At 46.4% G+C, this 22,566-nt stretch overlaps 1 protein-coding gene across 3 annotated transcripts in view; it reads right to left on the minus strand.

Moving 5' to 3' along the window:
• ZNF618 (zinc finger protein 618) overlaps nt 1–22,566 on the minus strand; it is a 178,238-nt gene that overhangs the window by 74,480 nt on the left and 81,192 nt on the right. For all 3 annotated transcript variants that reach the window (XM_023223774.1, XM_023223775.1, XM_023223776.1), the window contains exon 2: nt 11,003–11,046. In XM_023223774.1, coding sequence (XP_023079542.1) covers nt 11,003–11,046 — 44 coding nt within the window. The remainder of the gene's footprint in view (nt 1–11,002; nt 11,047–22,566) is intronic.

Below are 22,566 nucleotides of genomic sequence, written 5' to 3' on the forward strand. Positions count from 1 at the left end.
CATCCTTCCAGCTCCTACTGCCCAGACTCTAGAACTAGCCTTGACTCTTCCTGCTCTGTCACTCCCCACTATGAATATACCAGCAAATCCTGCCAACCCCACCTTCAAAGTATGTCCAGAAACTGACCATTCCTTACCATGCCACGACCACCACTCCAGTTCAAGCCACCTTCCCCTTTCTCCTGTCTTGTAAACATCTCATAGCCAATCTCCCTTCCTGCTATACACTGCCCTGGAATCCACATTGGACAGAGCAGCCAAGGTCACGTCACTCCTTGGCTGAAATTCATTTATGGTTCCCCAGTATTTACCCACTCAATGTACTCTGTTACCTTTCTGTCCACTTCACTGTCTATTTCCTCAACTAGAACATGAGCTAGAGGACAAGATTTTGTCTCATTGGCTCATGATACTCAGAACAGTGGCTAGCACATGGGTGATGGTCAGCAAGAGGCTGTTTACCAAGTGAACCAAGGACCAAGTCCAGGAAAGGTCAGTGTCAGCATGGCTCTGGAGGCATCTGTAGCCTCTGATCCAGGCAAAACTTTTCTGTGATCAATCCGTCAACATCACTGTAATTGTCGATGGTTTTGCTGCTTCAGTGAATATTCAGAACTGCAGAATGACTCATTCATCTGGCCTTTATTATAACATAGGTTGCAGTTGCTTCACAGAAGCCAATTTTCTGAATAAGTGAAGCTTATTTCTTGAGTGTCAAAGTTGTATCTTTATCCTTTCTGATGAACTGATGAACATTTTCTAAAATGTAACACACTCTTCCCACTTTCTGAAATGCCAAGATACAGCAGCCTGGTAATACCCTGACATTCTCTCTTGAGGGTGCAGGGTCGCCATCAGGACCACCAATCAGCATAGATTCAGGCCCTCAGGCGACAGGGTGGCTGCCCCCACTAACGGTTCAGGAGCCTTCATTCTCCCACCAGCAGTTCTGGAAACGCTCCCCTCTGCTTCTAACAGGCTCCTACTCCCAACTCCAAATCTGCCCTCTAATTAATTCCATGTGGTTCTGGAAGATTTCCAGAGGCCAGGGCTCTACCCACTGCTTTTTGTATCCTTGTGCCTGGTCCTCTGGCAGGTGTCAGCCAAGGTCTGCTCAATGACACAAACGGAAAACGACCAGACAAAACACACCAGCATGCAGGGTGGAGGTGATGCTGGTGAGGACAGTCATGATGCAAATGGCACAAAAAAACATGGAGAGTGATGCCAAGGGCAGCCATGGTATACTGAGTGCTCCAGGCCCCACACTTACAGCATCTCATCCTTCTGTGCAATGCCTGATACGGGCATTTTTTGGTTTCTAGATAAGAAAACCAAGGATTGGAGAAACCGAGTGACTTTTTCAGTCTCCCCTCTTCCTAGAATTCCACCAGGTCTGTCTGACTCCAAAGTCTAGGCTTTGAACCATTTGGATAATTTTTGTTTTCTCAAGAGAAAATAATAAAAACACCTGTTGAATGAATGAACACATACATGACTAAACGCCAGAAGTCACAAGACACAGGGAATACATTCCCTTGATTTTTGCTGTTTCCTGAGCATCCAGACAGAACTGGGCATATGTTAGATGCTAAAAGTCACAACAACATGAAATAAAGGACAGGAATGAAGGGTCCCACCTCTTCCACAGAGAAAAGTGCCTGGGCTCTATGCTCACTGCCTGCCTCTCTCTCTCCCTGATGTGTTTTCAAATGCTGCTGTGCTCAAACATGTCCTTCAGATATAAAGAGTCTCCAGCTTTTAGTGACAAGGAGAGAAGCCATCGTGGGAAAAAGGTCATAGCTTTATCACTAGCCTGGAAGAGCTGAGAGAGGGAACATGGAGCAGAACCACAGTATCTGAAAATGCCAGGAGCGAGGCCCATGCCTGGTACTTACTATTCCACCTAAGTTTCACATCCTCACACCATCACCTGTTCCTTAATAACCCTCAAAATGATCTGTACTTCCATTTCTGTCATGTATCACTGATATATTTTGATAAATAGTCAAGTAGAAAAGATTAGATTAATAGATTAAAACTATTAACCTATTAAACAACTCTTAACAGTCTAGAAATTCAAAGTAACCTACAATGTATAAATATACCATTAGTTGGAGATAATTCTTAGACACTTAATTTTCTTCATTGTACGGTGTCAGTCAGCCACAACGCTGGGTAATATTGGAGTTCACAAAGACAGTATATGATTTAAATATTAACAGTAAATTCCCTGGTTAATTTAAACCTAGGGGGGAAAGCAAGAGTCTTGGGCAATCTTGTCAAGTCATAAACTCTGAAATTTAGCAGGGTGGGGTTCAACAGTTACAGCTGGAAACTTCTTTCGAGGGTGCTGGGGCATGTGGAAGGTTGCCCAGGATGTTAAGAAGAAGCAGTGTTAATGGCATTTTAAACAGACACGCTACCTTCGTTTTCCAGTGGGTCTGGCAATGGTGCAATTCTGATCCATTAGCAATGTGCACTGTTCTCTGAGGGGCCATCTCTCTCTGTCTCCCAGATAGAATCTCCCCAACAGACAGGTAGGTAGTGGAGGCCAATGAGGGGCCCATGCTCACTGTCCTGCAGAGATGCACCACCCTGCAAAGACCATCCTGCACACATGAGGTCCCATGCAGACCCCAGAAGGCAGGAAGCTCAACCACTAAAGAACAAGGCCATCCCTAAGCCCTCACACTGGACATCTAAACAAAGGATAAACACACTCCCTCTGTTCACCATTACTTCATGCCGAGGCTATGACTTAGCAACTACTCCTTTCTCTCATTCTCTGAGATCCAACTCCTCTGGCCATCTTCTCCTAGGAATGAACGGATAAGGAAGCGCCCCAGCAGGACTGCGACCCCTCCACCTTCCTGCCCACGTCGCGAGCTGATGCCCAGTGCTGCCCAGCTGCTGACATAGATTTACTGTCCCTCCATAGTGCTGTCCCCGTTCTGGCATTACAACTGCCTTCCTCCCCTCCACCCTGCAGTCTCTAGGACTAGTGGGGTGACAACCAACCAGCTCTTGCCCCAACACCTCAGGGTGAGAACTCAGCCCTGGTTTGCTCACTGCCTGCAGGCACGCTGCCCTTGGACACACACACAGGACTCTTTTAACTACATGATCCAATCCTTACAAGGTGCTTGGGGATGACAAAGCAGATGTAGGGATCGTTGCTAGGAGCCCTACCCTGTCCACACCTTCCCTTCCTCATGTGCAAATCACAGTTGTTATACTTACCACTAAGGGTACTCTAGAAGATTAAAGGATGGATGGATGTAAGGTGCCACATACCTAATAGGAACTCAATGCATATTAGTTCTTTTCTCCTGCTCCTACTAAGTAAACAGACAAAATGTGAAAAGTTAGGTTAACTATGAAAAAGATGAGCTCACAAGCCGTCAGTGGAGTACTCATAAATGAAAGCAGAAGAGGAATTTTTAGCCCCTATGAAAACAAAAGGAGTGGGGGCAAGGCCACCCTCCACGCAGCAGTGAGGAGGAGAGATGGGAGACCCACACTGCAGCCAAGTCCACTGCAGGACAGGCAGGCAGGAGTGATCAAGAAGGTGGGTTTGAGGTGTCCCAATGCTATACTGTCACACTCCACATGGAGTCTGGAGGGTGCTCAAGCCAAGGGTGAGCATGTTCTTTTTTTGTCAGCAGAGGCAGACAGATGGTGAGGTTGTGGAAATTTCCTGGGTTGCCTTCTCAGATCGAGGGCCTCTGTTATTAAAGGCCTCAAGAAGCAACTAGGTCAGGTCCTCCTACTTAGCATTCTCAATATTGTGCTTCAGGACAAGGCGAGATTCTGAACACTCTGAACTAACAGCCACAGGTTCACAAGAAGAACTTTCTTACTTTGCTCAAGGAGCATACGTGGGGGGCATGTGCTGAGTGGGAGGACTGAGTTCCCAGAGACCCCCACCAATTCCCTTTGCTGGACCACCCCAAGTTCAAGTGCCCTTTGGCACAAACAACTCACAGATTTTGATGGACGTGAATTGTGGTTTGCATTTCTGTGGCTGTTTCCAGAGGGCAAACCTAACACTGCATATAAATTTTCAAGAATCTGCCTTATTTACAGAGCCTAGGTTGAATGGTGAACTCTGCCCACCAAAAAACCAACTGGCCTCTTTGGAATAAGTACATGAGCCACCATTCAACCTGCAATGTAGGATTTTCTTGTGGACAACCTTTGCCTAAATTTTGGTAGGGTGAGAATATTTCTGGAAATACATTTCTAGAAATGAAATCTGAACTCCAGTAATAGGAACATGAATCTAGAGTCAAGATAAAGATACCTCCCAAAACATACCCAGTTCTCAATTCATTCTGCTAATACCATACTGTTCATTGACTAGCACTGGGCTGACTACAGGTTGAATATTCCTCATCTGAAATACTCAGGAACAGAAGTACCCAGATTATTTTTTTTCTTTCAGTTTTTGGAATATTTCCATTATATTTGCCAGTTCAACATCCCTAATCCAAAACCCAGAAATCTGAAATGCTCCAATGAGCATTTCCTTTGAGCATCATGTTGGTGCTCAAAAAGTTTCGGATTTGGGGGCATTTTGGATTTCTGGATTAAGAATACTCAATCTGTACTGCTGTGAAATTTTGTGCAAATGAAATTGCGTTGTTTAGGGCTACTTTTATTTTACTGCTGAAAACCAAAATGGTAAACAAGAAGAAGATATAAATAATTATGCGGCCACACACATATGGTTATCAGATAAAATGGTCCACCAGTGAAAAATCTTGGCTTAATTAAAGAACAAGACTTAGCTACATTGAAAGCCATTTTACCATCTGGGTGACTCCAGACAAGTCTATTCCTCAATTCCCTCTGAACAAGAGGGATGTCAGTCACTATCTGAAAGGGCTGCTGGGAAGATCAAATAAGACACATACTTGGATTATGGTAGGCCTTCAACAAATAAGAGCTCCATCATCGTCATCCCTCCCTTCAGCCCTCTCTCCAATGTCCAGGCTCTACAAAGAATCAATGTCACCCCACGTTATCAACTCCTAGGAACCAGAATCCACCACGGTAGTAATAAAAATAAATGTTTATTGAACACCTGCTTTGAACTAGGCATTGTGCTAAGGGTATATATATTATTACACCTAATCTTCATTGACAACACTATGAAGGAGGTACTAGTATATCCCAGTTTACAGATGAGGAAGCCAAAATGCAGGAAGGCTAGGTAATGAGCCCAAGGTCACACAACCAGGCAATGGACAGTGCCAGAATCTGAATCCAGGCAGTCTGGGCTCCTCCATTCTGCACTAGGCTGCTTGGCCCTTAGCAGGGCTGGAGAGATGGTGAGGAAGACGCTTGACAGACCAGGCAGGGGGTGCAGGGGTGCATGGAGAATGCGGACCACAGGAGTACAGCTGCTCCACCCTGGGGCCATCCAAGAACCAAGCAGGAGGCTGTGTATTTTTGGATGCAGGCTACACATAATCCTTTGCTGAACTTAAAGTCCTCAGGCCTGAAAAAAAAAATAGCCCTTCAGAAACTCAGCTCTAAGCCTACCGTCTAAGGTCCTGTCTCTCCTGAACCCCTGGCAACACCTATCATCACATCTTATCCCCTGATGCTTATTCTCCTCCTGGCAGCCAGAACGATCCTTTTAAAACCAAATCATATTATACCACTTCTCTGTTCAAACTCCCCAGTGGCTCCTGATCTCACACACAGGAATGGCCAAAGTCCTGACAATGGTCTCCAGGGGCCTTCGTGGCCACACCAGCCTCCTTGCTGCTACTCCAGCTCCAGGGCCTTTGCACCTGCTGTTCTCTCTGCCCGGAATGCACTTCCCCCAAACGACTGCTTGGTTTGGCCTCTCAACTTTCAGATCCTTGTTCATGACTCACCTTCCCTGAATGCTCAAATTAGAGAGGCAACACTGTCTCCAGCTCTCCGGATCTCCTCTGCTTTTCCCCCCACAGCACTTGTTATCATCTAACAAGCATACACTTTATGTATTCATTACAGCTGCTCTACTCCCACTACAACATCAGCTCTACAAGGGCAGGGATTTCTGTCTGTTTCATTCCCTGCTGTGCCTCCAGCACCCAGGTCAGTGCCAAGCACTTAGTAGGCACTCAGTAAATATTTATGGAATGAATGGATGAGATCTGATGTTTTTCTTATTCTCCTCCCCAATCTCCTTGTCTACAAGATCCTGTGCACTTGTTGGGCCACCTATAACAAAATAATGAGCCCTTTAACCTCTCCTATCCCAGATTTCCTTATCTCTAAAATGAAAGGGCTGGACTACATTTTCTACAGTCCTTCCAGCTCTGAAAATCCTCAGCTGACAAAAGAAAAAAATATATATTTATATATGATTCTTTATTACACCAAGTCTATAACTGCATTTATTTGATTACAAAAACTGCATTTCCTTCAGAATTTTCCCAAGTTAAGGCCCCACACCCCCCCTGACCCTTAGAATAAGTAGGGTTTGGCTGGAGTTGTGCTACATGATGTGTAACCTGCACACCAGATCGACATTAACCTCAAGTGCTGGGATCACTGGTCTTGTAAAATCGACCCAGTTTGGGTTACAGGGAAGTAAACCAAACCACATTCAGTTGTTTCTTAAGATCAGAAACACCACCTCTCCTTGTCCCCTCAATTTAACACTAATTCTCTAGCAGCCCATGCTGTTGATTTTGGGGTTTAGCCAGACGCCCTCTGGAGAAATAACATTATGTGTTCCAGGCCAAGAGGAAGGCGCTGGGATGAAAGCGGACCCTGGAGTAGTAGCAGAGTGTGCTATAGCATAGCTGGGGGTGGAGGCCCACGTTAGAGGGCTGGGGGTCCTTCAAGGTCATTCCGCCCAGAGCCGTCTAACCTAATTCTGACTTTGGGGAATCTTAGGACCTTCATTTCTCCATCTGAAGCAAGGATTAAATGAGCTCTAATGCTCTACAAAGTGGCTACCCATCGAAATCCCACCTGGCCATGGTCAAATCACCAGTGGTGTCAGCTAAGGCCACTACACTGACAATGTTCTCTCTCTTTTTTTTTTTTAAGACAGAGTCTTACTCTGTTGCCCAGGCTGGAGTGCAGCGGCATGATCTTGGCTCACTGCAACCCTGCAACCTCCACCTCCAGGGTTCAAGCAATTCTCCTGCCTCAGCTTCCTGAGTAACTGGGATCACAAGTGCGTGCACCATGCCTGGCTAATTTTGGTACTTTTTTAGTTGAGACAGGGTTTCTCCATGTTGGCCAGGCTGGTCTCAAACTCCTGACCTCAAGTGATCCGCCCGCCTCAGCCTCCCAAAGTGCTGGGATTACAGGGGTGAGCCACCGCACCAGGCCCGACAATGTTCCCTTGACGGTTACCATATAATTCACTTCTCAGACTGAACATCTAGTCATTATATAAGTAATAGTGTGTTAGTCTTTCAAAGGATTGGTTTTCATCACAGAATCTATAAACTTGCCTGTGAGCTCCTCCAGAGTCCCACCTTCTTGATCGGCCCCCAGCCTACAGCACAGTTCCCAGCCCCAAACAGGCTCCTGTAACATGTATTAACTGATCCTTTCCTACCAAGAAGCAGGAGGGCATGGTGGGTAAGTGTATGCATCACAGAAGTTAGACTCGGGTAGACTTTCTGGCTCTACTGCCTACCTCCACCTAGGCAGCTTTGGGCCAGTAAACCTCTCTGCGCCTCAGCTTCCTCATCTGTAAAGTGGGAATAATAAGAGTATCTCTCTCATGAAGTTGTTATAAAGATTACATTAAATTAAAAAATGAGGCTGGGCGCGGTGGCTCTTATCTGTAATCCCAGCACTTTGGGAGGCCAAGATGGGTGCATCGCTAGAGCTCAGGAGTTTGAGACCAGCCTGGGCAACACAGTGAAACTTCAGCTCTACAAAAAAATGCAAAAATTAGCCAGGGGTAGTGCTGCATGCCTGTAGTCCCAGCTACTTGGGAGGCTGAGATGGAAGGATTGCTTGAGTCCGAGAGGTAGAGGATGCAGTGAGCAGAGACTGCACCACTGCACTCCAGCCTGAGCAACAGAATGAGACCCTGTCTTCAAGAAAAGAAAAATTAATAAATTAATACACATAAATCACTTAGCTCAGAGCCTAACAAAGAAATGTTGACCAAATGGTAGTCATTACTATTAAAAAGTCTGTTTTTACACCTTAAGCCATACACAACGCCAGGTTTGGGTGGCCCTTCCTGATGCATATTCTGGCACCATGGTAGTAACACAAGGGCTCAGTCACTGAGTATGTGTGATGGAGAGGCTAGGCTAGCAGGGAGAACAAATCAATGTCTCACATGCCACCTAACCCCTCCTGTGACTGGGCAGGCATCTCTAATCAATCTCAGCATTCTTCCACCAACTACAGCCTTAGGGGGATAATACTCAATTCAGAGCTCCAGGTAGCCACTGTGGGAAAACCCGCCTGTTCTTCTCTGGCTACAATTACCAGGCAGAGATGCTCGTGTGGGAGAGATTCACGCATCAGAGAGTGAGGGCAGACCACATTCCCACAGGACTGACGACGGGTGGGTGGTGCTTTGTCTCTTCATTCACTCAGTGCAGTACTTCGAACAGTGCCTGTCATGCAGGAGACACTCAATGTCTGACTAGGTGAATAAATTAGCATCTAACCCATCTGAGTTCATAGCATACAGCACTGGGCCTACCACAGCAGGTGCTTAGTGCAAGTGGGAGGAAAGTGGGAGAGGCTGTCTAGACCCTCACTTGGGCACAGCACTGAGGAGTGGAGAAAGCACCAGCTTTGGCAGGTTCATGGCCCAACACAGTCACTGACTCATTATACGCCCCTGAGCAGGGCCCTTCCTCCCAAAGGCCTCTCTATCTCTCCACTGCACAATGACAGGGTGGTCTAGACAAACTCAACGCCCCTTCCAGTCTTGATTTCCTGATCCAAGAAATACTTACAGGCACTGGTCTGACAACTGCTACTGCCCCTCAGGCCACAGCCTCACACATTGTTCTTACACAAATTCCACTCCTAGGGACTCAGGAGAGAAACACAAAATGCTGGGCAGCTGCTGGCTACATGGGTCACCCCCAGTGACCACAGGCCCAAGTGCACCATCCCCGAATTCTACCTGCTCCTCTCCACACTCCCTGTCTCTATGTCACTCGCACATCTTCTTCCATCTCATCTAGTGTGCCCATCCCGTAAACACGTACCGACAACCTGCTAGGGGCCAGGCCCACGGCAGTGAACAAGACAGACATGTTCTCTGCCTATGGAGCTGGCACTCTCAGAGAGACAGAAAAAAAGGAACACAAGGAAGGGAATGAAATAACGAATAATGAAAATGAAATAATTAAACAGCATAAACAGGCTATGAAGGCCACACACCATAGACTGGGGTGGAGGTACCTTGATACACGGGGTCAGGGAAAGCTTCCCTGAGGCTAGAAGAGATTCCAGATCTGAAAGATGAAAGGGCATTCATCATGGGAAGATCAGAGAAAGAACATTCCAGGCACAGGCAACAGGAGTTGCAGAGGCTCTCAGGTAGGAGTCAGTTTAGACTAGGGGCTGACAAACTATGGCCGTTTATGGGCATATTTATGTATTGCCATAGCTACTTCAGCATTATAATGGCATAGTTGAGAAACTGCCACAAAGATTATACAGCCTGCAAAGCGTAAAATATTTGCCACGCAACACAGGTCTCTGGGTTGCAGAGACCTCCAGCCTGGTACCATGGCCTCTATTCTACTAGCCTCCAATCCGCCCAACAAATGGCTGCCAGGGTGGTATTCCTGAAACACCAAGCTGAACACATTACTCTCCTGCTCAGAGAATGTCAGTATCTTTCCATGGTTTCTCAAAGTACATTCCAAAGAACATTTCCTCAATGCAATGAACTTCAATAAAGGGGTCCCATGGTTAAGTCTGAGAAATATGATTCTCTCTCTCACTTTCTAAACATGATTCTCTCTCTCTCTCTGCCTGTCTCTTCTCAAGCACACACATTAGCACATTAAAAGATCTGGAAAGTTCCACAGCAAATAAACCTTTTTAATTTTGTTTAACCTGCTGTCCTCTGAACTTATTGGGCCACAGAAAGAACCCTTTTTTTCCTCACACAAAAAAATCCATTAACATTTTAAAGAACTAGTGTTCCATAGGCTAACAGGCAAATTCTTCTGCTTGGCATTCACAATCTGACCCTCAGCTCTAACAGGTAACCCTAGGATCGATTCTAGATTTTATGTATGTGTTCTGGGGAGCCATCTCTCTTGTCTGTCCCTTACCTTCTTTCTGCCTCCAAAGCCCCAAATAAAGATCACATGGCCATTCTAGCCTTGCTCTACCCAACAGAACAGCAGCAACAGCAGCAGCAGCATGGGTGCTAACATTACCAAGTACCTACCTGTGATACCTGTCATGATGTCCATAGCTTGGGCCTGTCTGATTATCTCTTTCTCTCTTCTTTGGTAACAACAGTCCAGTTCTCCATTGGGGACCACCCCTCTCCCTTCTCCTACCATCCTTGAGGGTGAGGACAGGCCACCCCCTCTCCACCCTGGCTAATCAGAGTATCCCTTCCCCTGCTTTGGCATGACTGGTTCAGAGAGGAGCACATGACACTAGCACATAGGCCAATGGATTCTGGACAAGGATGGAACTGGCTGCCCCAGGAGTTCGCCATGCAGCAGGCCAGATGGAATTCCAGCCCAGGTCTTTCTGCCTAGTCTTACACTTCACTCCTAAGTTCTCAACTTGAGCGGCCAATGGCCGGTTCAGGAATGAACCATCCTTGGATTCTGGTCACAGGTACCCACACAGAAAGTGCTTTCCATGACCTCACATTCTCTGGGGAAGTCTGGATACTTCTTGCCAAGGAGGGCTGGCCTGGACCATCCATCCTTTCAAGGGGAAGGTGAGGACCAGAGAGTGGTTAACTGTTAGTCATGAAAACCTGAGTCAGCGGGTGGACAAGCTGGGGGCAGGAGAGGGAGTGTACCTGCTCGCAGTGCTTTTCCTTCCGGCTGCACTGGCTCCGTCAGCCTGCAAAAGAAACCCAAAACACCTACATCAGCCAAGGCAGAAGACGCAGACTCAACCTGCTGCCACCCCACCAAGCTCCCACTGACTACCAGCCTTCAGACTGTGGGGTGAGCTGACCACAAGCCCCTGTCCCGCTCCTCCAGGCTGGACAAACTTGCACCCAGTGGTAAGCGGGAGTCAGGACACCTCCCCGCAACCCCACTTGCTTGGCCCTTTAAATCCCACTGAGCACCCACTGCCAACACAAACTCAGCAACTGCACTGCCCTGGGGACTCAGTGAAAAGTAAGTAACCAGCTAAATCTGAGATTGAATTGCACCATTTTTATTTTCAGCTGGGATTTCCAATAAAACAGTAGCTATAGATTTATTCCTACCAACCAGAGGGAAAAAATCCTATTACGTTAAAATATTCTTCCCCCCAACCCTGTGAGCAGAAGGCAAGAGAGTACCAGTTCTTAATCTCTTTTATTTGGGTGTCGGGGGGAGGGGGAGATAAAGCTAACCAAATGAAATTTTCAGAAATCATAAAATTCTGGTTCAGATGCAGAGACTGGGGCCCTGGGCACAGAGGGAGCTGCCTGAAGTCTCATGAAAACAAACTCCAGGGGTCCTGACTCCTGGACCAGTGCTCAGGGGGACCTCAATGCAGAGGCTGACAGAGGTTGCAGACCTGGGGACAATGTCTAGATCCTCCATTACCGCCAGCTGAAGATGCATTCCCGGGCTTTGTCAAAACACTTCTAATAAGAATCATAGAATAATACAGGTCTGAAATTCAAGTGCATATCTGTTTCCAAATTCAGAATTTTTCCAATTTTAGAAAGGTAATGTACGGCCCTATGTCTTATATTTTGAAACAACCCTGGCAGAGCCCCTGCTAATCAAGCACGTTGTTATTTCTATCGTAAAACATATGCATAGGTAACCCTATGTGGGATAAATGCCAACAAGACAACCATCAGGACCGTAACTAGCCTTTTCTCCCTTCAGGTCAAGTTCTGCTGCCTCATCAGTTATAAAAACTTTTTCAAGTTTCTTTGAATTTCAGGACTGAGGATGGACTGAGGATCTGAAATAAAACACCAGCAGCTACCTTCTGATAAGTGTTTACGAGAAGTTGCAAACCGGCAAAATCAGATGGCGGACTTCGATTCAAACAAATTGGCAATATATAAAAATAAAAGAACTGCACTGAAAAAAGGCCAGATCTTCACCTTCTCTTATTAAACTGGATAACCCTGTGATACCCAGTCCTACATGGTGACAGGCAGCTAGAGCTGACATACTTGGTTCTCCACAGTCTCCATCCCCTCCTCCTGCCTTAGAATCGCCCAGCCCTTGTCTGGTCCCAGCAGGCATCCACACACTTGCTCCCCATGGAGAACTTCCCATTAGGCGCTAGGATATGGACATTAACGCCTTCTCTCATTTAATCCTCACCATAGGTCCTTCCCCACTGCACCCCATAATATCCCCATTTTACAGCAAGAGCACAGAAGGTCAAATAATTTATTGATTGAAAGTCCCACAGCTATAAGCTCAGGACTGGGTCAGCCCAAAGTCCAGCTTCCTCAGTTTTGGAGCATTTTACTTCCCACTGATATTCAGGAGAGCCAATTGGGAAATGGCGTGACATCAAACAGCTCCTATTTCCCACACAAGAGAAAGCGAAAGGTTAAGGATGAATAGGGAGGGAGAAATGTGAGGTCGGGAAGGAAGAAATTAATGAGCTGCTCATGTATTATTTCAACAGAAGAAACAAGAAAGCAGAAAACGGTTTGCATATCATTTCAATGGAAGCAAAATAACAGATCAATTACGGCCTCTTTACGACATCTTGCATTCCTCAAAACTTGTACGTGAAGTGAACAGGCTGAAGTTGTTTGAATGTCTGCATCATAAGCAGCAGAAGTGGTATGGGTGGAAATTCTGCCCCAGAGAGCTTAAAAAAATGGTCAACTCCCAAATGGATCTCTTGCCTTTCAGACTTAATTCTGTGCATGTGTTTTTAGCATGTCACACACACTTTTAAAGTTGTCATTTTTGTCCTTTTCCTTCACAATTTCACACAGAGTTGACCAGCTCAAGTGCAGCAAACATGTGACAGAGTGTGGGATAAGAGTCTCTGTTTTCAGCATGCCTAATAATCTCCACCTTTGTTTCTCTTTTACTGAGTGAATACTTCGGCTTCTGTGTTACTGGTAGCTGCATGCGTTTCTGTTTTCCACCCATTTTTATAAAACAAAGGGAAAGTGCTAAAAATATTCAAAGAGTTGTCGAATACTTTTGCAGAGACTCAGGTGGTACTGCTGGGAAACTGGGGCAACTAGAGGAAAGAGTTCTACCTGGTCAGGGTGTGGGATGTTCAGATGGTGGCGGATGAGAGTTGCTTCATTGAAATATGGATGGACAATGGATTCAGTGGGAGATGTCCAAGACACATGTCTCAGTATCACAGCACATGGCAATCACAGCATGTGCGCCTGGCCGAGTCCAGCTACACCATGAAGAGAGAACCAAAGCCCACGGTGTTGGGAGCACCAGCTCCCAGTGTGGAGTTCCATACACGCCAGGCCAGTGTGGTCTGTCCTTACAAATACATCACAGCCATTCCTTCCAAGTGGATTAAGCTGAACTTCTGACGTTTCCATGTGCCGAGGCCAAAATGTTCTAACATCAGCAATTTCATATGATTCAACCTAAACAATAAACTCATCTGTACCCTGTGTAATCTGACCTGAGTCTCAATTTGAACCGAAGCTTAAGAGAACAGAGTTGGCCAGGCGCAGTGGCTCAAGCCTGTAATCCCAGCACTTTGGGAGGCCGAGACGGGCAGATCACGAGGTCAGGAGATCGAGACCATCCTGGCTAACACAGTGAAACCCCATCTCTACTAAAAAATACAAAAAACTAGCCGGGCGAGGTGGCAGGCGCCTGTAGTCCCAGCTACTCGGGAGGCTGAGGCAGGAGAATGGCGTGAACCCGGGAGGCGGAGCTTGCAGTGAGCTGAGATCCGGCCACTACACTCCAGCCTGGGTGACAGAGCGAGACTCCATCTCAAAAAAAAAAAAAAAAAAAAAAAAGAGAACAGAGTTTAGAGTCAGATTGAGTTCAAGTCCTGGTTTTGCCATTTTCCAGCACTGTGATCTTCAGCAAGTCACATGTACTCCCAAGACCTCGATTTCTTCATCTGCAAAATAGCAAGATGCTAATCACAGGCCCTACCTCACGGGACTGACTTGAAATGCAAGATAGCTTAAATAAGGTAAAACATGCAATAGCATGTGAGTGCTTGGCTATAATAATGAAAATAATCACTGACAACCCTGTAGTTATAGAGGCCACTATTTATTGGATCTAGGAAACTGAGGCACAGAAAAACAGAATGATATGCATAAGATGAACGAGTCGCAGAACCAGACTGGACTGGACCACGGGTCTTCTACCTCAAGGTCTTCCCCAAATCCCAAGCTGCAAGTCAGCATCTCATGACTGGCCACCAGACCACCACAGCCCGAAGGCCTTCTCCAATGGTGCAGTCAGAATGACAGTAATGTCACTAAAGTACTAAGTGCAGCCCTGGTATATGTAGTCATTACTCAGGTAATGGAAACTCCCACTGCAGCTGCTGTTGTTTCACCATCTTCTGCCACTGGACTGGGTGCTTCCTACGGATGTAGCTTGTTGCCCTGGCTCTGAGTCTCATTTTGAACCTCAGACAAGCTCTTTCCTTTCTCTGGACCTCAGATTCTCCATAGGTTAAAAAATGGGGGCAAGGAAAGGAGGTTAAATCAGATCATCTCCCCCACTCCATGTTGAATTGACCCAACCTTAATCAGACCATTCTATGGCAAATAAAATAAGCAAGACCCCAGGGAGATCCTCCTTCTCACTCTCGTGAAGCTGGGGTGAAGGTGTATTCAAGCCCTCCAGCCCCGCATAAGGTGCCTGTCCCCGCTTCCCAGTCCCACCCATTCTTATTCACCAGTTTCCCCTCAGGACCTGGGCAAGGCTATTTTTGGTTTCATTCGACCCTCCTCTTCCCTCCCAAATGAATGTGAAGTTGTTCTTTTCCATTCTCTTATTAAGGGTTTTCTTGGAAAGAAAATATTATTCCAAACCCAGAAATTTTATTTCTAAATTTGTGCAAATGTAAGTTGTAAGACATTAGCTGCATTTCACATTTTGTGCAAATGGCAGAAACAGGCAATTCGTGTGCTCCGGGATGGGGGCTGGCCAACGATTTCGATAAAATAAACCCTTTTTTAATTTAAATGCTAATGCACTGAATTAAAATTTAATAACTGAGGAAATTGAAAAGCCGAGCAGGAATATTGGAAATAAATCCAAGCAGAAACAGCTGAAATTAAAAATTCTAGAGAGTGGGAGGATAGCAGCTAAGCTGTCTTATATGATTACATTTTTTTTTTTCAGAATGAAGCAAAAAAAAAAAAAAAAATCCTATCTCTCGCTGGCTCTAGGGCAGTAAATCCACAGTGCTGTGATTTATTGCTCAATTTTCCTGAGGGAAAAAGGCTTTCTTTCATGCTGAAATATTTCATAAATTTCAAGCCAGCATAAATTCTTAATTTAAAAGTTATGGAGGTCACATTTAGTGCACTGGTACGGTTCCAAAATCTTAAAGGAATAGCAGCAACCAAAAAAAAAAAAAAGGTAAAAAGGAGGGGTAGAATTTGCTCTTTTCTTTTTTTCCTTTTTTCATTTTGGTTTTAATTCACACAAGTTGAAATTTCATTATTAAAGATTCCTCCTGGATGGATAGAACCCAAGCACGTGGGGAACCAGTGTGTGTTTGGAAAAACCTGCTGCAAAAGATGAAGAGATAAAGATTTAATTCAATTATAAAATGGCATTTTTTTTTTTTTTTTTGTAAGCCACTTGAGGAATTTCTGGTAAAAATTTCCTCCCTTCATTGCCCGGGAAGGGGTAAGGGTGGGGGAGGGTGGCCAATGTAATTGCTTCTCTTAGATCTCCAATCTTTTGTGCACACTGATATATTCATTTGTTATACAGCTGTTCAGCGGCGGAAAGAATGCTGGGGCGCCCATAATTCTAAGCAAATCAATCAAAAATTAATGATTTGTCATGCTTGCACAATGGAGGAAAAACAGCTCCTTAGGTCCTGGCTGCCTGATCTCGAAGAATGAAATGCCTTTCTTCGATAAGAGAGCCGAGCCTGAGGCTCAGAGAGGCTGAGGTGCCACAAATGTGGGGGCCTCACAGTCCCCCCAGCTCTGTGAGGGCAGAGGGGGGCTGCCATCTTGGAGGGGGCATTTCCAAGATGGTGCCTCAGCTAGCCAAGCTCAGGATGGACCTGGCGCAGCACATTTTCACAGTGCTATAATTAGGATTTTGCCTTTTCCTCCCCCACCGCAACTCAAAAATTACTTGGTCTCTAGAGAACTGAATGGCTCCCTCCTCCCCCAGCTAGATTTAATTTGTCCCTGTTCATTGTTTTCCCAACACTGCTGACACGCAGACATCAACCAACTTTATGGGACTGGGACTGGGGCTACAGTTCTTGAAGCGTCTGTCACCCCTATGGGGTGCGTGTTGTCCCTCCTCCAAAGGCCACATCCCACACATGACCATGTCAGCAGCACCCAGCTCAGGGCTTGGCGCAGGGCAAATAATCAGCAAATATAGTTGAATCTGCTAATTATGACTGTTTCTCAAAAAATACTGATAATGAGGTTGCTTAGATGAATGGTGCATTGGCAGACATGCTTGAATGAAATATATCAATTGACTGCAAATAATTAATCATTCCTTTATTCACTCAGCAGATAGTTCTTGAAAACCTACTATGTGGCAAGTACTCTGCTGGGCTCTGGGTGGATGACCTCAAATCCACTAGGGAACAATTCTAAATGCCCAGTGGTATTTTTCAGGCTTCTCTGCACCCTTATGGAAGGGAAGCATGAACGTGAACCCAGAAAGAAATGGGAGTTTCTCTGCATGCTCAAATGCCCTCTGAAATCTTGTAGCTTACGAATTCATTTGAATGTTACATTCACAACCACCAAATACATATGACACCATAATATATATTTAACATATTTTTATATGTTAGTACAAACATCAATATTGTTTTAAATAACCAGCTGGTACAATTAACCCTGCAGGAAGATGTGGTCTCAGTAGTGGGTGCAACCAAGTGCATTTAACCTGGAGGCCTGCAGGGGGCACTGCACGTGCAAGAAGCATCCACCAACCCAGGACCTGCCCAGAGGATGATTCTACCCTGTGTCCCCTAATATTTAAAGGACAGTTGGTCTGAAACAACTCAAGCCTTATTTATATACCTCTTTCCTTTCCAAAAGCCAGTGAATCCCCAAACCTTAAAGTATAACTTTCTGTCTCTCCCACTGAGTCACAAGACTCAAGGAGAATTCACTCATTCATCCAACAAACATTTATTAAACTCCTTCTACATGCCAGACATCATTGTAGGCAGCTAGAATATATCCATAACCTCGTGGCAATTACATTCAAGTGGGGGGAGACACTAACATAAGGTGTAATAAATAAGTAAAACATATAGCAGGCTTGAAAGTAATCAGTTCTATGGTGTGTGGGGGAGGCCGGGGGAGTCATGAACAGGGAAGCATAGGGTGGTCAGGAATGCTGGGGAGAAGGGAGGAGCCACAGGCTGCAATTTTAAGTAGGGTGGTCAGGTTAGCATCATTGGGTGAACACTGTAAGAGGGTGAGAGAGTTGGCCATGTGGTGTCTGGGGCAAAGTGGATGCCAGTGCAAATGACCCCAGGACAGGAGCACACCTGGTGTGCTTGGCAAACAGCAAGAATGCCAGGGTACCTGGGGCAGAATACATGAGGACGAGAGGAGGAGAGATCATGGAGGTCAGCTCATGCAGAGCCTTGCAGGCCACCGAAGAGCCTTGGCTTCTACTCTGGAAAGCCACTAGAAGGTTTTTGGCAAAGTGACATAATTTGACTTCCATTTTAGAAAGATCACTCTGGCTGCTGTGCTGAAAGGAGACCATGAGGCCAGGGGGGAAACAGGAGGCTGGCGGGGCTACGGAGCGGTCCATGGAAAAGATGATGGCGGCAGGAACTGGAGGGGGTGAGGAAAGGTTGAGTTCTGAATATACTGGTAGGTGCTGGTAAATCAGATGTGGGGTATGAGATAAAGAAAGAGTCAAGGAAGATTCCAAAAGTCATGGGCCTTAGCACCAAGGAAAATGGAGTTGCATCTCTCCCACACATGAGAACACTAACCATCAGCACAGTACTTTACCGATAGTTACGCTGAATGAGATATTCCCAGTAACCCTGCAGGGAAAACACTGCGGTTTAACTATCCCCCTTTGACCAAGAATTAACCAAGCACCTGAAGGGGCTAAGTGACTTATCCACGGCCAAACCACCGCCAATGGCTTGGCCAAGGTTCACACACCTTCTCACCCCAAGTCCACAGCCATTTCCTCTATATCCTTGGCCCTTCCTCTATGGAACCAATGGATAAAACTTAGCCCCAAACCTTATGGATGAACTGTTTTTCTGTCTAGCCACAGAGCTCCAACTCAGGCACAGGCAGCCCCAGCATTTCTTCACCAGGTGTCCCTAAAAAACGCCATTTAAGAGTGCCAGGGCCAGTGCTGAAAAAGTTATAAAGAGCTTTGCAAGTTACAAAGAGGATTCTGTTCCCGGAAAACCAAATGTATGATAAATTCTCTAATTAGACCTTGCCTCTCAGATCATACTCAGTGGTATGTGTCTAACACATTATACTTGGCTTTTAGTTTTGTGTTATCTTTCCAACTGAATATGGTAACTCAAAGCCACTGACTACCCCAGGTTCCAAGCTTGAGGAGTGGCTAGAGGCTGCCAGAGAAGACCCTGGCCTGAAAGAACTAGAACTCACATGTGTTTGTGCCATTTTTCCATAAATATTTATGAAGTTCCTATTAGATGTGTGATTCCGGGCAAGGCCTTGGCTGGTGGAGGATACTAAGATGAATCAGACCTGGTTCCTTATTCGTTCACCCAAATACCACTATGTATTACGATGTAAATGCCTACTATGGGCTGGGAACTAAAATAGTTACTGGTGACACAACAGCAACAAGAACAGTGAAGGGGACAAGCATTGACGACTTAATGGCTTCAATCTATCAGTTTATAATTACCACCTGAGATGCGTGCTCTGAAGGGAAAGGTCTGGGTTCCATCAGTATCTTTGACAAGAGGATCCAACAGACTTCAGGGTCAGGAAGAGCTTCTCTGAGGAGGGATGCTGGAATAGGGAGCACAGAGCTCACACTCAACAGGGGCAACAGAAACTCTAGAAGCAGGTGAAGCTAACACAGGCTGGATGACGGAGCAACACGCACCTCATGCAGGGCAGTGAGGAAAAGGGCACCACCTTGCTCAGCTGGGAAGCCCAGGCCCCTGAGCCTCGCTGGATTGTAGCCTTCTCTGAAGGCTTCACCAATGAAGGAAGCGCCCAACCCAACCCACGCCTCCCCCTGGACTTGGTAGCTTCCAGCTCTGAAGGGGAAGGAACAATGGTTTGATCTTTCCCCTTTTTATTTGCTGCGGAGTGGCCACAATGTTCCATGGAACAGAAATGTGAAGACCATCCCCAAACCAGGTCTAAGCATCTTCTCCGCACGAGGCCCCAGAGACATCGCGATTGACTGGCCAAGTTTCCAACTACGAGGGAAAGCCAGGGAAAATTATCACTTTCTTTATGCCTCTCGGTTCTGATGCCTTTCTTTCTTTCCCAAGCCCTGGCTCCCTGAGGTCCAGAGTTAAAACATAAATCATGCGTGCCTGGAATGGAACCAGTGTGGGTCTTGTCTGCTTCCTGTGAATTTCCAGGTACAGGTGGATTCTTCTCCTCTCTCTGACAGGCAGCCATGCAGATTGGATCCAGACCCTAATACAGTCTTCATCATCATCATCATCACCGTCTTTGACATCACTGTCAACAGTCAGGAATCAGTAAGTCCTGTAAGTCAGGCTAAGGGAGCTGGAAGCTTATGGACAGACTTGGAAGGTATGTGCACTCCAAAAGCAACTGCGAGCTGCAGTATGCAGACCGGAGGCAATAGCCAGCACAGAGTCTAGTGTCCCCTTCCAGGCAAGAGATGATGGTGGTTTGGGGAAGGTGGTGGAGGAGAGAAAGCTGCAGGACTGAGAGCTACTGGGAGCAGCAGGGATCAACTGAGATAACATGAGGAAAACACCCAGCAAGACACCAGCACATATTAGTTGCTCTGTGAACACAGGTTTTTGTTGCTGTTGTTGTTTAAATAAACTGCGGCAGCTATTGAGAAACCCCTGCCAGTCTTAGACTATGTGCAGAGGGCCTGGTTTCCTTCATGCACAAACCTGGGCCCCTGGGAGGAATGGAGGAATAGAATAATTTACCTCCAAACCTAAGGCCTGAGTCACGAAGTTTCAAGGAGAAGGGGGCCAGGCGCGGTGGCTCACGCCTGTAATCCCAACACTTTGGGAGGCCGAGGTGGCTGGATCACCTGAGGTCAGGAGTTCAAGACCAGCTTGGCCAACAAGGCAAAACCCTATCTCACCTAAAAATACAAAAAATTAGCCAGCTGGACTCCTGTAATCCCAGCTACTCAGGAGGCTGAGGTAGGAGAATCACTTGAACCCAGGAGGCAGAGGTTGCAGTGAGCCGAGATTGCACCATTGTACTCCAGCCTGGGCAGCAAGAGCAAAACTTCATCTCAAAAAAATAAAAATAAAAATATGGAAAAGGTGGAAATCTGCAGAGAGGTGGAGGCAGCAGCCTCCCCTGCAGGGCTATGTGGGACTCACCACCAAAGGCACAGTCTGGTTCCTATCCCAGGGCACCAGGTGCCACCATGGCTGGAGCCTTCAGTCTGCACATGAATCCAACAGGTACTATGACAGTTTCTGGTTGATTAATATGTGTTCTAGTCCCCGAGCTGGGCAGGATCAGAAAGTGTTCTAAATGTTGTTTCAAAAAGAGTGAGGTTTTTCCTAGATCAGGCCCAGTGAGGTGTTTTTATTTTTTAAAACTCTTTTTTGAGACGGAGTTTCACTCTTGTTGCCCAGGCTGGAGTGCAATGGCGCAATCTCGGCTCACCACAACCTCCACCTCCCAGGTTCAAGCAATTCCTCCCTCAGCCTCCTGAGTAGCTGGGATTACAGGCATGTGCCACGATGCCCGGCTGATTTTGTATTTTTAGTAGAGATGAGGTTTCACCATGTCTGTCAGGCTGGTCTCGGACGCCCGACCTTAGGTGATCCACCTGCCTTGGCCTCCCAAAGTGCTGGGATTTACGGGCATGAGCCACCGTGCCCGGCCTAAAACATTTTTTATATTGAAGAAATTTCAGCAGGGAGCTCCCATATATCCTTCACCTGCCATCAGGGGCTCCAGGCACGGCAGTAACATGGTCAGAATTCTGTCCTCCAACGGGCTGCTGGCTAGGGTGATGACAGACACCAAGACCACTTACGGGGTAGATGTCAAAGTCCAGGGAGGGTTGGCTGAGGTCTGAGCTAAGGCAAGGCAAAGCCTGGTCTCCCTCCCAGGGACCAGCAATCAAAATGCCCACAGGCTCCCGCAGTCACCAGGAAGAAAGAAGCCAGCAGCAACAACAGGGTAATGGTTACTGGGAGTCAGCCTGGGCACAAGCGCCCCCATGTGCGAGTGGGACACTGGATGCATCATGATCTCTCAGTGCCTCTGTTCCTTTATCTGTAAAATGGGGAGATCTCACTGCCCACCTCATAGAGCCATTGTGAGGATTAAATGAGCTAGTTGTGCTTGGAACAGGGTCTTTCCATCTATGTAGTGCTAGCTAGTATCATCAATTCAGCATAAAGGGCTTCAAATGAAGATAATCCTAGCGATCTAGAAGTGGCCAGCATCTACTGGGCACCTCCCATGCGCCAGCTCTGGCTCAGGGTACAGCATGCACCATCTCATTCAGTGTTCTCAACTACCATAAGAGGTGGGGATGTCACCAGTCCCCATATGCAGAGGAGGCCTTAGAGGCATGCTGGGTCCAGGGACCGGCTGGGAAAGACTCAGCCAGGATACTCCAAGTCCAAATCCCCATTTTCAAACCCTATACCATCCTGCCTCCAAGGCTGGTGGGGTGACCTTGGAGAAAGTGACTTGCCCCGTCATCTTTCAGCGTGGACACGTTCCTCTGGGTGCATAAATGCTGCTCTGCTTGTTTTCTTTTTTAAAAAAGAAATGCATCTCAGTTCTTTCCAGTCACAGTTAATCTCTCAATTTACAAAAGAGGGAGTCATGTGACTGAATTCCACAAAAATTCTCTCTCCAGGTTTATGATTTTACAGAAAACTCTAGGGAAAACCGCCTGGAGCGAGTTAAAACCAGATCAGCCATAAACCATGTCCTGGTACAGCCTCACCAAGCTGAGACTCAGATTACTCATTAAAGATGTGATAAATATTCACTTCATATCAGCAGGAAGTGGGGGTTGGGGATTTTTTAAAAAAAAAGGAAAC

The sequence above is a fragment of the Piliocolobus tephrosceles genome, chromosome 14 (genome assembly GCF_002776525.5).
Source record: "Piliocolobus tephrosceles isolate RC106 chromosome 14, ASM277652v3, whole genome shotgun sequence".
NCBI lineage: Eukaryota > Metazoa > Chordata > Mammalia > Primates > Cercopithecidae > Piliocolobus > Piliocolobus tephrosceles.